At 34.5% G+C, this 16,868-nt stretch overlaps 1 protein-coding gene across 3 annotated transcripts in view; it reads left to right on the plus strand.

The window, feature by feature from the left end:
• Positions 1-16,868, plus strand: part of LOC138693724 (protein IWS1 homolog) — a 57,065-nt gene that overhangs the window by 28,892 nt on the left and 11,305 nt on the right. For 2 of the 3 annotated variants that reach the window (XR_011330413.1, XR_011330414.1), the window contains exon 7: positions 8,352-8,564. Coding sequence is in view for 1 of the 3 variants with exons in the window: in XM_069817547.1 (XP_069673648.1) it covers positions 2,206-2,271; positions 8,352-8,564 (279 nt within the window). In the remaining 2 variants the exon portion in view is untranslated. Of the gene's footprint in view, positions 1-1,886; positions 2,272-8,351; positions 8,565-16,868 lie in introns of those variants that run through there. The other variant, XM_069817547.1, reaches the window with a different exon arrangement.

Below are 16,868 nucleotides of genomic sequence, written 5' to 3' on the forward strand. Positions count from 1 at the left end.
CTATGAGAAGAGGAACAAAGGTGTACGATGTCTTGTGTAGTACTGAAGGTTGTAAGTTCCTAGTTTTGATATATATACATTTTGGTGGGAATGTGCCTGCTTATAAAATGTTTCAGCGAATCTCCTAATGATAACTGCGATACTTTCCACTTTTAGATCTTGATGTATCTGTTCGTTTCTTGTGTATCACCCGTTGTTATGAATTACACGTAACACTTTATTTTGTACTACTCGAATGGGATTTAACGTTGTCTTAGGTGCATATAATAATAATAATAATAATAATAATAATAATAATAATAATAATAATAAAGATTTATTTAACCTGGCAGAGTTAAGGCCATATGGCCTTCTCTAACACTCAACCAGGAGTAAAAACGTTACAAAAACACTACAAATTTACAAAGTACACTACAATTTTACACATAAAACTGAATAAGATAATAATAATAATAATAATAATAATAATAATAATAATAATAATAATAAAATTTAAACAAAAGTAAGTAGAAATCAGACATAATATATAACATACAGAAAAAAAGAAAAAAGCATAATAAAATGTGAACAGCAGGTCAAAATAAATGAGACGTACAAAGTATAAAAAAATAAGACAATTATTGATGATAAAAAAGGTAAAAAGGTAAAGGTATCCCCGTAATATACCATGAAGGCACTTGGGGGGGCATGGAGGTAGAGCCCCATGCTTTCCATGACCTCGGCACGAGAATGAGGTGGTGTGGTCGGCACCACGCTCTGACCGCCTTTTACCCCCGGGAAAGACCCGGTACTCAATTTTATAGGAGGCTGAGTGAACCTCGGGGCCGTTCTGAAAGTTTGGCAACGAGAAAAAAATCCTGTCACCACCTGGGATCGAACCCCAGAACTTCCAGTCCGTAGCCAGCTGCTCTACCAACTGAGCTACCCGGCCGCCATTATTGATGATGATAATAATAATAATAATAATAATAATAATAATAATAATAATAATAATAAAAAATAAGAATAGTAATAATAATTCTAACAGTAGTAATAAAATAGCGCAGTACAAAGCATACAGTGAATACAATATTTTTAAGTACACACAGTAAGGAAAATTACGATTATATATAGCTCAACTTATCACATTATAGATATACCATTATCGGAAAATATGAAAACAAAAATATAAAATAAGTTAAATATCACTAGAACATTAAAACAAAATGTGAATACGTGGAAACATGCAATACGACACTTGTCATAATAGTAAGTTAGTTTGGCAACTCGTCATAAGATAATTTTCTAACTTGGATTTGAAAGATTTCATTGTTTGGCAGCCCTTGACTTCAGGCGGCAGAGAGTTCCAGTGACGAGAGGTAGCAACAGTGCAAGATGAGGAATACAGAGATGATGTGTGAAGTGGAATTTCTAGCGTGTTATCGCGTTGTGATGGAGTATTAATATTATGATAGCGAGAGAGAGTATGAAATCGAGCGAATAAATAAGAGGGGGATGAAGTGTGCGTAATTCGATATAATTGAACCATACAAAAGCACTGATCTAATCAGCAATTTATAAATTGTCACTTTTTTAGATGTTGACAATGCACATGTTTTTAGAAGGGGATACAGTTGTACCATTCTTGCTATTGTTTTTGCTCGTGTATTTGCAATATTGGTATGCCATAACAGACGACCATCCAAATGGATACTTAACAGAATCCTGAAATTGAAGGGCAGTACCATACAGTGTTAGGAACTCGCACCATGGCCCACGCACATAAGCACTGATTGAGCAGGCAGTGTAAACAGCCACAGGATGTGATCCAATAGGCAGTGGGTTTTAGTTGTATGCATGCGCAGATCAAGGCTTCTAAACTTGCGCAGATAGCTTTCTTTTGTTTTGTTTCCTTGGCAGCTATAATAACAAAGAAGGCGATTCCTCAACAGGAAGCATTTTGTGTTTTGACGTTTGAGAGTTGTAAATCGGTTCTAACAGTTCAACGTGTGTTTCGTAGGAAGTTTAATCGTGATCCCCAAATGTCAACAACATTCGTCGATGGCATAACCAGTTGGCAACGACCGGTTGTCTGTGTAAAGGTAAAAGTGTGGGACGAGCAAGTGTGTCTCAGGAGAATGTTCAGTGCGATCTTGACTATTTCTTACGAAGTCCTAAAAAGTTCTCTTTCTTACGAAGTCTAATTGTGATCTTGCAGTGTAAGTGATGACAGTATGGAGAGTCTTAAGAAGACACTTACATATGCGTCCCTACCGTTTACAATTATGGCAGGTATCACCATACATCTATATTACTTATAAATTGCAGAAAAAATTACTAACTGTTAATTATTTTGTGTTATTTATATTAAATTAATGAGAGATGTTGATGATTTAATGCCTTTCTTATGACAGTGGACACTTAATGTGTTTCACCTGGCTATTATAGGCAGTAGACATCTAATTTTACAGTTGCTGTTGTCTCTCCTGCTTATGGAAATGAAAATGCCCAATGTTTTAGTGTTGGTTGATTGGTTAATTGGTTAATTAACGACGGTGTATCAACTACGAGGATATTTAAGCATCGATGATATTGGTGTTAGCGAGATGCTATTTCGCGAGATGAGGCCGAGGATTCGCCGTAGATTACCTGGCATTCACCTTATGGTTGGGGAAAACCTCGGATGTTTTAGTGTTATTTTTTGTACAGTTACTGGCATTTTATCCCAATATACAGTTTACGATATGTTCAGAATTAACAAAATTACCTATTACATTGACAATTGAAATTGTTTTGATTAGAAAATTGTTATGGAATCGGTAATTTATTGAGAGAGTGAAAAAGCTTCTCTTTCCAGACCCATTGGAAATAGGAAAGATTTAAGCAAATTACATTTATTATTTTAATATTATATTATAGATTTATGGAGAAAGTTACACGACACAGAATTGCACGCATTGTATTCTTCACCTGACATAATTAGGAATTTAAAATCCAGACATTTGAGATGGGAAGGGCATGTAGCACGTATGGGCGAATCCAGAAACGCATATAGAGTGTTAGTTGGGAGACCGGAGGGAAAAAGACCTTTAGGGAGGCCGAGACGTAGATGGGAGGATAATATTAAAATGGATTTGAGGGAGGTGGGGGTATGATGATAGAGACTGGATTAATCTTGCACAGGATAGGGACCGATGTCGGGCTTATGTGAGGGCGGCAACGAACCTTCGGGTTCCTTAAAAGCCATTTGTAAGTAAGTAAGTAAGTATTATAGATTTATATTATTAATTTGTCCTACAGAATAATATCTGTGACATTGACAATTAATATTTCAAGAGAAAAATTCGCTCTGGCGCCGGGAATCGAACCCGAGTCCTTGGTTCTACGTACCAAGCGCTCTGACCACTGAGCTACGCCGAATTCAATCCACAGCACCGGACCGAATCCTCCTCCTTCAGGCCACAAAGGGAAACATTGAAGGAGGAGGATTCGGTCCGGTGCTGTGGATTGAATTCGGCGTAGCTCAGTGGTCAGAGCGCTTGGTACATAGAACCAAGGACCCGTGTTCGATCCCCGGCGCCGGAGCAAATTTTTCTCTTCAAATATTAATTGTAAATTAAATTTAATTTAAATTATTTCTTTTGAAAACTAAATAACATTTTATACTATTATTGATGATAAGGAAAATGTAAAAAAAAATCAAATAGAGAAAACATACCAAATAGAATGGAATAATACCATTGATTCGTTATTAATTTTTTTCACACATTGCAAGTTAAAATAAAAATAAAATTATGTTTTCAATTACAGCATATTCCTTTGTTTTTCTAGTGACATATTATTTCTTGGCTGCAAGTCAAGAGTAGGACATTTAAATGATGTATACTTAGTGGCCCTTTCTTTATCAGCAGATTTTTCAGTCACAGAATTGTCTTTCCTGGTTATTTGTGAGTAAAAATCATCTTGCAATTTCTAGGCTTTCCATAAACCGTATGTGTTATGCACTGGTCTTTTTTAAGGCTTGAAGAAATACAAACTTAAGTAACTGCAAAATATTAATCGACAAGTGACGAGGCTAACTGGTGCAACAGATTTACTCAGCACTCTTCTTTGTAAGCTAAATGGTGCAACATTTTTACTCAAGCACTCTTCTTTGTAAGCTAACTGGTGCAACATTTTTACTCAAGCACTCTTCTTTGTAAGCTAACTGGTGCAACATTTTTACTCAAGCACTCTTCTTTGTAAGCTAACTGGTGCAACATTTTTACTCAAGCACTCTTCTTTGTAAGCTAACTGCTGCAACATTTTTACTCGAGCACTCTTCTTTGTAAGGAAAATGAATTTCTTAAATATTCAGATTTAAATCCAAACATTTATGTTGGGCGATTTTCTGGTGTTGTGACTTGAGACAGCAAAGAAACTATTTCTGTGAATGTACAACAGTGTCAATGTCTTGATCGCTAGTTTTATTTTTGGGGAATTTTTTTTTCTTGTCTGTCACTGTTACTAGAATTCCCATTGTTACTTCTCCCCAAACATTTGATAGAATTATTTGCACGTATGTTTGAAGTGCATAGTCTTGCAAATTAATTGTTGGCACATTCCGATATTCTCTCCATTCATTCGGAAACAATATTGCTTGGAATTTGCACGTTGATTTGCTCTATAATTGCGGAGTCTATGCTCTTTAAGTATATCAATGACTACGTTATTTAAGTTGAAATCATTTTGTCTGTCACAATTTAGCTCCCAGAATTGTTTGCAATTTTCATTTCGTTGTTCTGAAATTTTATCAAACCAGCCGTAAATTCATTTTGTGCAGTCAACAATTTTAGGAACTTTTGGTGAATGCGGTTTACCTCCTGTACATGTGTAACTTAATCTTGTATTTTGTCTTTCTGAACCATTACCAGAGACATGTTCTGTTTCTACCACCACCTCTTCGTCATTTAAGTACTCTTTTGGTGGTGTTTCTAGTGACTTTGATGCAGTTCTCACTTATTCATACGAAAGGATAAAATAATAATAATAATAATAATAATAATAATAATAATAATAATAATAATAATAATAATAATAATAATAATAATAATATTATTATTATTATTATTATTATTAATTCACCTTGAAGCAACATTATCATCTTCTTGCCTCTTTAAACCACTGCAAATCCAGTTATTATCCAATAAACAGTAAAATAACATGCACACGCATGTTTTTAGTACAATCACAAATGAAAATGGACATAAATAATAAGATATTTGGTACAAATATCCACTTTCGCAGCCCAAACCTTTACAGTGTAACCAATAATAGTTACGTGAAAAACATTAAGTGAAGTGTTAAATGTAAGGTTTGATTTCAACTGCATAAAACAAGACGGAAATTGACAGGTGAAACCCACTAATGGACTTAGTGTGTTGTACGTGTATATTTTCGTTCATTTCGCACTTAGTGGAAATTGAAATTATTGATTATCTCATAAAGAATTATAGATACGACATAATGGACTTCACCAGACGAAAGACCACACAATTTTACATAAGGAACATCCAAAACCTGAAATTACTAAAAAACTGACTTAGTGTGTTTCACCTGTAGGCCGACGATATGTTCTAAGGTTTTATCAATATCAAATTCTAGTTTATCTGCACCATATCAATCAACAATCAATCATTCATTAGATTCAACACTGTATTAGAAGTGTTTATATAAAGTGATCATATTATTTACTTCGATAATCACACTTGTATCGTCTGCAAAATATGAGATTCTCTGGGATAAAATATGTATGGTCAAGGATGGGCAACTCGTGCTCCCAAAGTGCTAAAAAAACCTTGAAAGAGAGAAAGACAGACGGAGCCAGCCGCAGCAGTAACAAGTTGTTTGTAGTTCGCTGCAAAAGCAATTCATTGCCGCGGTTGGCTCTGGCGGCTCATGCAGGTGGTCGTGATATCTACTCCATGATTTGAATTTCAGAATGAAGCATGGTACAATAATTATAGTAATTTTAGACAGACTGTACCTAAACACACATAACGAAATTATATTATTTCCTAGCTTTGTAATTACTTTAGTACTGGAAACACAACCTGAATACACTTTTTCAAGAGACAACAAACATAGATGCAGCACTTATTTATTATTACACTTATTTATTATTATTATTTGTTAATATTTATTATTATATGTCTTATTTGAAACATAGAACGCGAGAATTTACAAGTCTTTATACATTAAAGAGTATATCTCTGTTCTCAGAAATGAAGGGTACACGGAAATAACGATCAAGGTCCATTTTAGAAAGTTTGGAGAAAAACGAATTTTAAAGTTTAAGCACTTAATACTTTGTTATGTGTGTATTTAATAGAAATTGACGTAGTGGAATGTCAAGAACGATGATTTCTTATTACTAGCTAGACCACATGATAGTACTTCTTTTCCACTTTAAGATAGCATTATTAACTCAATTTCGATTTTTGATGGACCTTGATCGTTTTTCCCGTGTACCCTTCAAATGTAATAGTCTGTATTCGCAAACAAACACAAATTCAAGGAAGTATTTTTTAAATGTCATGGCAGACGAAATAAACTTACTTCTAAGCTCTTTCTTTACTTTGAGACCTTTTACACTTCTTTCTTGTATTAAAATCTGGCTCAAGCACATACAGTAGGCCTATATATGGAAGCAAAGAGTATATTTGATAATTCTGACTTAGGCAGCATTGCGAACTGTTCGATTCCTGATTTCGCTGGAATCTGAGTGGCGTGCTGTTCTGTAGATATATCAATTCAAGCTATAAACTTTCAGGATCTTCTATCGGCTGTAAGCCAAAAGAATTTCAGAGAAATCTCTATTCCTTGTCAATTGGCACTGTTTCCCCAAACTTACCAGTGAATTCTGCTGTAGGTCTTGAAATAGGGCCCTGTATTTGATAAGAAGATTTTCTTATCACTCTTCAAGATAGTTTATAGTCAAAGAAAGTGAAGTTGTCTATGTTCTACATGATACAGCCACATTTCAAATTTATACGTAAATGCTCTTAGCTAGTCGATTATATGTTGTGCAATTACGCACAACGTGCTAACGATATTTGATATCAGCCTCACCTTGTTGAGAGCCCATTTTTACCTTTAGCTGTTCTAAAGCAGATCTACTTCTTTACTAAAACCTTCACTGTGTTTATTTGTAACATGAACTGTCAATCGTAAGAAAGTTAATAGAACATAATACAAGCTTTACCTCCTTTCCTAATAAAAAATCTTTCTCTTTCGACTCATCACTAAAGGGAAATGATCTGGGGATTATATTGTTTTTCACTTAAAACGAGCCGCTACTTACTGCAGAGGCGAAAAAACTTGTTTACAGGCAGTATAGTACAGAGTCCGTTCTACCTGCACTGAGGTTGTGTTCACACTTCGAGAGTACGAGTTGCCCACCCATGTGTATGGTTGAGGCTCAACGTTTAATATAAACTAGAAACAACATCATGTATGTTTAATCAATAGTCCGAAGACTGGTTGGAAGCTCATAACCCATAAGTAACACCAATAAGGCATCACTCATGAGGCAACTAAGCCAGGAGATAATGAGGTAGAGTGGCCAGTTCCTTATCCCCTCCACTGTATACATCGCTGACTGGTAACATATTACACTAATCAGACATCAGATATATACAAACAATAATTGTTCTTCTGATACATATCATCAAGTGAGGTGTACTGCCTGATAATAGACGTAAGAGCCCGAACCAGAATACCGTAATGAACTTGCTCATGAGATTACTTTACAATTTATGCACAGACAAGCTTCAAACTGGACTGTCTTGATATTCAACTTCAACACAGCCAGCTTTCTGCATGTAATGTAATAGTAGCTGCTGACACAAAAAAATAGAAAATGGGTATTAATTAAGCTGAAACTAATCAGAAAGATAGAGTGACTTAGTTCTTAAGTACAGTACTATTATTTAGTCCTGACAGTCGCCGGCAATCTGCGCCTGGGTCAGGCGAGTCCATTAGGTTACGCCAAGGGATGTTCAGGTTGGTCTGTTGCCTGCAGTCAGAGCGATCGGATGTCACGCATGCGGTATAGCGTTGTGTTTCTAGTACAGTTAAGCTGTACTGCATTCCTTATCTCTGCTCCGGAGCTCTCCCCACTACTCCTATTACCGGTACTTCCCTTCTTTCGCGTCGCTGAGCTGTCAGGACTAAATTATCGGTCTGTACTTACCATTGAAAGCCAACCAGTCAAATAACATTATGTAGGCCTACTTATATTCAGTCTTCTTGAAGGTAATTTCTTTCAAGTAATATTTCAGAAAAATTGTTGTCTAGCCAGCAGTATGTCTGTAGTTGCAATTCTATTGCAGAAAGATCGGTGTCTGAACGGGCTGCAGATGCCTGCTATAAAGAAGATTGCAATGCTCCCCAAAGTGATGTCCCAGCTGAGGAAGCACAACTTGAAGCACGCGTTTATTGAACACGGGGTATTGTTCTTGCTGGCTATCTGGTTAGCACCCATGCCTGACGACAGCATGCCCAGCCTCAAGATCAGAGATAACCTCCTCAAGCTCCTCTGGGAGGTAAGTCAGTTCTGTACTACTCATAGTGTAAAGCAGCCATCGGTAGAATTGAGACAGGGAAATCAAACTCCCTAACTCCAATAAACCAAATTTTACAGGCGAGAGAAAAAACTTATTATTTCCCTTACTAACTTTAAATATTATACATTTATATGTGAATACTGTGTAAAATTACATTCTTTATCAGTTAAATACATCAAAACCTAAATTTTTATATTATCTTACGCTACAAATTAAAATAAACACTGCTGGAGTTGGTGGTTTTCTGACTTTCATAGTGTATGTATAAAGAAAAGTCAACAAATATGAGCCATGTGAAGAAAAAAGATAAGTATATCATAATTCCCTTATGAAACATTGGAATATATGAGAAAATGGAAGTTTATTATTAAGATTAACATTGCTACATTTTTTAAATTTCAAATGTATGAGACAGAAAATCACAAATTACCATAAAGCACATCACAATACACAAATAAAACCACAAACTATATTAAAATGTTAACACAGTCTCATTCATGTTACAGATTCTGTTTCTCTCTCTCTCCCTCTCTCTCTCTCTCTCATGTTCTTCCTGTGCATCTAGATTTTAGAGTATTACTGTCCGCAAACAGAGTTTGGTAATTCATCCTACTTTTCTTAGAAATAAACTGCATTAAATTTTGCAAGTCCTTTTGCTTTCTCCTTTCAATGACAATGCTGAATTGTACTTTAATTGACTGGGGAATAATGCATTTGTATTGGGTTTTTGGAAGTTAATCGACTCGATATTGTGCCTTTAATAGTCTTACATGGATTTCATAGATTTTTGTGACATTCTGAATACCGTATCGTATCATTTTACTTAGTTGGTTGAGCGATATACCAGAACCCACACTTTCTGAAGTCGAAATTGCGATAGAAACTCTGAAAAAGTACAAGTCTCCAGGTATTGATCAAATTCCAGCAGAATTAATACAAGTGGGTGGAAGCGTATTATCTAGCGAAATTTATAAACTTGTACTTGCAATTTGGGAAAAGGAAATTGTACCAGAACAATGGAAGGAGTCCATAATCGTACCTATTTTTAAGAAGGGGGACAAGACTAACTGTAGTAACTTTCGAGGAATATCACTTTTGTTGACGTTGTACAAAATTTTGTCGAATATCCTTTTGAGAAGGTTAACTTCATATGAAGGGTACACTGCAATAACGATCAAGCTCCATTTTAGAAAGTTTCGAGAAAAAAGAATTTTAAAGTTTAAGCATTTAATGCTTTGTTATGTGTGTATTTAATAGAAATTGACGTAGTAGAATGTCAAGAACGATGATTTCTTATTACTAGCTAGACCACATGATAGTACTTCCTTTCCGCTATAAGATAGCATTATTAACTCAATTTCGATTTTTGATGGACCTTGATCGTTTTTCCCGTGTACCCTCATATGTACATGAAGTTATTGGGGATCATAGTGTGGTTTCAGGCGTAATAGATCGACTATTGATAAGATTTTTTGTATTCGACAGATATTAGAGAAAAAATGGGAGTATAAGGGTACAGTACACCAGTTATTCATAGATTTCAAAAAGGCATATGACTCGGTTAAGAGAGAAGTTTTATATAATATTCTTATTGAATTTGGTATTCCCAAGAAACTAGTTCGATTAATTAAAACGTGTCTTACAGAAACTTACAGCAGAGTCCGTATAGGTCAGTTTCTATCTGATGCTTTTCCAATAAACTGTGGGCTAAAGCAAGGAGAGGCACTATCACCTTTACTTTTTAACTTCGCTCTAGAATATGCCGTTAGAAAAGTTCAGGATAACACAGAGGGTTTGGAATTGAACGGGATACATCAAATGTCTATGCGGATGACGTGAATATGTTAGGAGAAAATCCACAAACGATTAGGGAAAACGCGGAAATTCTACTTGAAGCAAGTAAAGAGATAGGGTTGGAAGTAAATCCCGAAGAGACTAAGTATATGATTATGTCGCGTGATCAGAATATTGTACGAAATGGAACTATAAAAGTTGGAGATTTATCCTTCGAAGAGGTGGAAAAATTCAAATAACTTGGAGTAACAGTAACAAATATAAATGACACTCGGGAGGAAATTAAACGCAGAATAAATATGGGAAATGCCTGTTATTATTTGGTTGAGAAGCTTTTGTCATCTAGTCTGCTGTCAAAAAATCTGAAAGTTAGAATTCATAAAACAGTTACATTACCGGTTGTTCTGTATGGCTGTGAAACTTGGACTCTCACTTTGAGAGAGGAACAGAGATTGAGGGTTTTTGAGAATAAGGTTCTTAGGAAAATATTTGGGGCTAAGAGGGATGAAGTTACAGGCAATGCAATACACGATGGCATCAGGCAATGCAACCAGCAAAACACATGACGTAGCATGGTTGTGGGTAGAGTTGAGGGCACGCTCAGACATCAGTGGCGTGCAGCCATCACAACCTTCATATTTACTATACCGTAACTTTCAAGGTGCCACAGAATTCTAAGTTTATGTCACAAGTAGCCATTCTCAAGATAGCGAATACACTTTCATCTTTCAGCCGCGATCTTTGTTATGATTTTCCAAGTTTCAATTTTGAAAAAAAAAAAAAAAAAAGTTCGCAACTGTAAGTGAAACCAAACATAGCCACTATATTGGCGGCAAATAAGCTAAGGGAAGCGTATTTTTCCGTAGACAGAATTTTATAGAAATTTAAACCACACATGTCTTTGCACCGCGTTTGTAAATATGTATCACTCTGTAAATCAACTACTACTTACTGCATTTCTGGCTTAACCTTGTTTATGTCTATGGTCAAAGGATTCGCAAAAAGTAAGAAATTATTTGCAATATTTTTAAAATCACCGAATCTCCGTTGTTGAAATTCTGTTTCTAGATTTAGATGAGCATAATTATTTAAATTTGATTCAGAAATATCAGAAAGAGATTGTAAGCATGGGAGATGATGGAACTGTTTTTCCCTCATATTTGATTTCCAGACATTTATCACTTATTTATTTATTAGTTATTTATTTGTTTGTTTATTTATTTATTTATTTATTTATTTATTTATTTATTTTGCTAATAATTGTAACATAAAATATAATATATACAGAAAAACTTTAGCTCGCCCTTGAAAGAGCAGAACTCGTGCTCAGGGGCGGATTCCTAAATTGGAACTAATAAGTATATAATACAATAATATGTCACTATGCAATTAGAATATAATATAAATTTAAATTTACAATTTTCCAATTTTTATAAAATCCATACATAACTTTTTAAATTTAATACTGGAACTACTAGAATTGACAAGTTTAGGATATTTAAATATAAATTTGTTATATATTCCTGGGCCTAAATTACTACTATGATTAAATACTGTAGCAGTGTTACATTTTGGTTCAAACAGTCTTAAAGAATTCATACCTTTTGTACCTATGAGAATACAATTAAAAATTATTTCGGTTCTTATGTATGAATTTTATTAATACAATATAATAAATGTGTCTTATGTTAAGAACATTAAAGTCTAAAAACAATTTTTGAGATGGAAAATAAATAGATTTATGAAGACATATTTTAATTATTTTCTTCTGTAATAAATAAAGTGGATTAAAATTGGATTTAAATAAGCTACCCCATCCTATAATTCCATATATAATTACCGATTGAAATAAAGTTAAATATATTTTGCGTAATAAACTTATTGACAAGTAATTCCTCAATAAAACAAAATTATATATTTTTTACGTAATTTATTACAAAGGTAATTAATGTGTTGATTCCATTTTAAATGATTGTCGAAAATTATGCCTAAATACTTAACTTCAGAGGACTCCTTAACCTTCCAGTGCTGGCGCCAAGTCTCACAGACCCGGCACAATTACTTTTACTATTTACTCTGAAGTGTTTGGGGGTAGAAGTCTGTTTCTCCACCTAGCTTCCTGTTTCTTTCCATAGTTGACATGTGAGTGCCGACGTGGCTATTCGTGCAGTAGTAAGCGAGATAATTACGTAACGGGTCTGTCAGACTTGGCGCCAGTGTTGGCGTTACACAGTTTCATTTTGAAGTTTTAGTGCTTAAGAATTATTTGTGGTAGTAACGAACTGATTGGTTCAAATATCAGCGGATTATTCTGTTTACTGATGATATGAAACATTTTGCTAGTTTTTAATTAATATTTAGCTTACGATATACTTCAAAAATGTATTATGAAGAAAATGAAAAACGAGTTGTGACTTTGCTAGATACTTCTAAAATGTCTTACGAAGAAAATGTAAAATGAGTTGTAAGTTTGCTAGACGAGGTTGTAAGCTCTGAGAATGATAGTGAACCCTGTGATGATGACGCCGACACTGGTGAAGAGGACGGTGAAGTGGAAGTATTTGATGGCAATACAGACACAGGACAGGAAGGTGAGCGCGAGTGGTGATGATGAACAATTTGAGATTCCGAACAAAGTTCCTAGAGTTCCCGGTTTCAAATCTAAAGATGGTACGGTATGGAGACAACACTGCTCACCAAAGGCTGTTAGGACTCGGCAGTGTAATATCGTGACGCATCTACCAGGTGTGAGGCCATGTGCTAGAGAGGCTAAAACTCCTACTGATTGTTGGTGTCTTGTTTTTGATGATTGCATATTAAATGTTATTTATTTTTATTAGTCATCTACGTTTTGACAATACAGAAATAAGAAACGATAGAAAACAATGGGATAAGTTAGCTCCAATTCGTCAGGTGTTTGAAATGTTTTTGAACAACTGCAAAAAAGGATACCCAATAGGTGAATTTGCAACAGTAGATGAAATGTTGGAAGCTTTCAGAGGCAGATGCTCATTCAAATAGTATATGCCTAAAAAACCTAATAAATATCGCATCAAAATTTTTTCCTTAGTTGATGCTAAGATATGGTATGTCCTAAATATGGAACCATATGTTGGTCAACAACCAGAAGGTCCATTTAGGGCAAAAAATGATCCTCAAAGTATGGTCGAGCGACTTTTTTAACCAATATCAGGAACAGGGAGGAACATTACATGTGATAATTGGTTCGCTTCCTTTCCACTTATTACAAGCTTGCTGAATCGCCATAGAACAACCTGTGTGGGAAGAGTTCGAAAGAATGAAAGGGAGCTGCCAATAGAATTTGTGGATTCCAAAAAGAGACCAGTGGGATCTAGTGTGTTTGGTTTCCAAGAAGACATTACCATTGTTTCTTAAGTACCGAAAAAGGGCAAAAATGTAATTTTAGCATCTAGTATGCATCATGATGACTCAATAGATTTATCAACAGGTGACAAAAGCAAGCCAGAAATTGTCACCTTCTATAACTCCACTAAGAGAGGTGTCGATGTGGTTGACAAACCTTGTGCTTATTATATTAATTGTTAAAATTTGTGCTGCCTATGACGTCGCAAGAAATATCAGAAGATGGCCAATGGTGATGTATGCACTACTGAATATTGCTGGAATAAACTCCCAAGTGATTTGTATCTTTAACAATCAGAAGGAAAACAGTGTCCACAGGAAGTACGTGAAGGAGTTGGCAATGGGATTAACAGATGATCACTTGAAACGTAGAGCTGCCTTTACAAATCTTCCACGTGAAGTACGAGAAAGAATACAAGAGTTTGCTGGAACATCTTTTCAACATGTTAAGGCTGATCAGTTTCAAGAGGGAACGAGAAAAAGGTGCTTTTTCTGCAAAAAGGACAGTAAAACAAATTACTTTTGTAAAATATGTAAGACATTTATATTTTTAAGTCATGCTCAGTTTTCATGCTCTGAATACAGTGCTTAAATGATCTTCTGTCTCAAACCAGTATTTAAATATTATTTTTACTTTTTTAAGGAAAACCATACACAATATTTCAATTGTTTGCTGATTTGAAAGGCTTTTGTTGATAAAATTCACATTATATTCACTTTTTTTTCAATCTTTTAAAATTAATTAAAATAGATGTTATATAACAACAAACTGCTTATTATTTTCAATTCACCCATTTCAGTATATTCTATGGATGCTGTCAAATTGCTAAAATATTAATAAATTGGTTGGAAGAGTCAGAAATAAAATTAAATACATATGGGTCTACCAGACTTGGCGCCAGCAGTGATGCTCTGAAAGAGGGCGCCACTACTGGAAGGTTAATAATCGGACATTTCTGTATAAGACAGTCTTGCGATGGTGACTAATAATTGCGAGCGAGAGCTCTTTTATGCCCGCTGCGCGCGCGGAGCTCTTTTACCTGTAAACATTGATAAAGGATGTACAGATCTTAGAACACAGCGCATCATGACGGAACGGAAGCGCTTAAAGCTTTCAAAGAAGAGTGTAAGATACAATATTTATGCTTCGAACATGGTGATGAAGTCCAGTGTTTGTTGTGTAAAAATAATATCATTTGCAAAAAAAGCAACATAAAATGGCATTATGAGACGCAACATGAAAAAAAAAATATATAGGCATTATTCAGGAGAAGAGTGAAATAAATTGATTTCGGAATTGACATCGAAGGTAAATTAATTTACATTTGGATCAGTAGATTGTATCTAGATTCCTTTTATTTCTTTATTTTAAATGCATTGTTGATGTTTTATTTGTTGCTTGTTTTTGGATATTTACTTTTATTAGAAATAATATTTTATCTTTGATTGCACTTTAACTTATACTATTACTAAGCTCAAAATACTAATTCACTTTTATTCCAATAACTGTTTTCAGGATTTTGAGCAAATATGAACTAAACATTTTGAAACTATTAGACCTAATTGCACCAAATTTTGTACAGATGATATTATTATAAATATGTTTATATAGTTTAAATTTCACAAATTTTGGCCGAAATTGTGGAAGTTTTAAAAGTCATACATATCCCCTTAAGTGATTGACCTCAAAAATTACGATGGCTCTCAATATCTTAATTCAATCAATTTGTTTTTTCGTCTTACGTGCATCTCACAAATCACTCTAAGGAAACTCATTACATAATCACGACTGGAGAGTAAGGACTACATTTTCACAATCACACAATCAATATACTCTATTTCAATCAATATTGCCATTATTATTTTTTCAACAAATACTCAAAAATACTTAGAGATCACACACGTCGAGCAGGTAGACCCTATTAGTTTCTCCTAACCAATGAAGTGAAGTATTTATATAATAAATAATTGCTTTTAACAATAATATGGCTTACATACAATTAACTTTTCCTATTTCTCTTTTTATTCCTAAAAAAACCCTTCCCTTTGCGATTTCTTTATATATGTACATGTATATTAAATAACTTAGTAATTAGCCCTATTACATAGCCAGAAATTTAGTAACGCAAGTTATTGTAATAATTGCTGCCTTTATTCGCTGCATGTGCATGTATATCCCTGTTGTCTACGTTACGACGCTACGTAGTGAATGCGCTATGCGCTCGTGATCAAGGTCGAGCTCTTCTACCATGATTGGGAGCTAATATCGTCTCATCCCTGGTATAAAACAACAATCAGAATTATGTAATTTAATATTTACTATAGTTGTAGGAGGTTTGTTACATTTTTCAGATAATGAGAATAGAATAATTATGGTTTTATTTTCGTTGATAGAAAGATAATTTGTCAAACCAATTTTTTATTAATTTAAGTCCATTATTTGAATTATTATATACCAGGTTTTTCCACCAAAAAGTAAAACTGTGTCATCTGCATAAGAATAATGAACACCATTGTATCATTGTAATGAATGATCGCTCCATATCGTATATATCTTCTACGTTTTGCTATTGCCCTTCGTACTGCAATTTAGATTTAAAATGTTCATAAATACCTGTGATCTTCTGATGCTCTTTATAACATAGGCTACATTATAATGACGTGTAATATTGTGTTGATAAATGCCCTTTAAAACTTTCGAGCACAATAAGCCTATAGGCCTACTAGACTATTGTTTCCACAAGCACAAGAACAATACGTCTCCTCCCATGTATACGTTTCCTACCTTTAGACAGAGTCATGCTTAACTAGATATATGTTACAGTTAGAAGTAAGAATATCGAGTGGCGATCGTGCCGCCATCTTTGAAACTTTTGAACCTATATCCGCCATGTATTAAGTGGTCAACAATTGGGCGTGGTTCCTATAGGATAATACGGAAAGTGACTGTATAGAATATGTTGCATCTTGAAAATCTTATTTTATATCGCATTAACCCATATATTCCAATTTACTACCATTTCTTTATTTTAACAGCTGTCAGAAAACCCATGTAGCAACAGTTTATTCCATATATATTACGTTAACATCGAAGCTTAAAGATGT

The sequence above is a fragment of the Periplaneta americana genome, unplaced genomic scaffold (genome assembly GCF_040183065.1).
Source record: "Periplaneta americana isolate PAMFEO1 unplaced genomic scaffold, P.americana_PAMFEO1_priV1 scaffold_19, whole genome shotgun sequence".
Lineage (NCBI taxonomy): Eukaryota > Metazoa > Arthropoda > Insecta > Blattodea > Blattidae > Periplaneta > Periplaneta americana.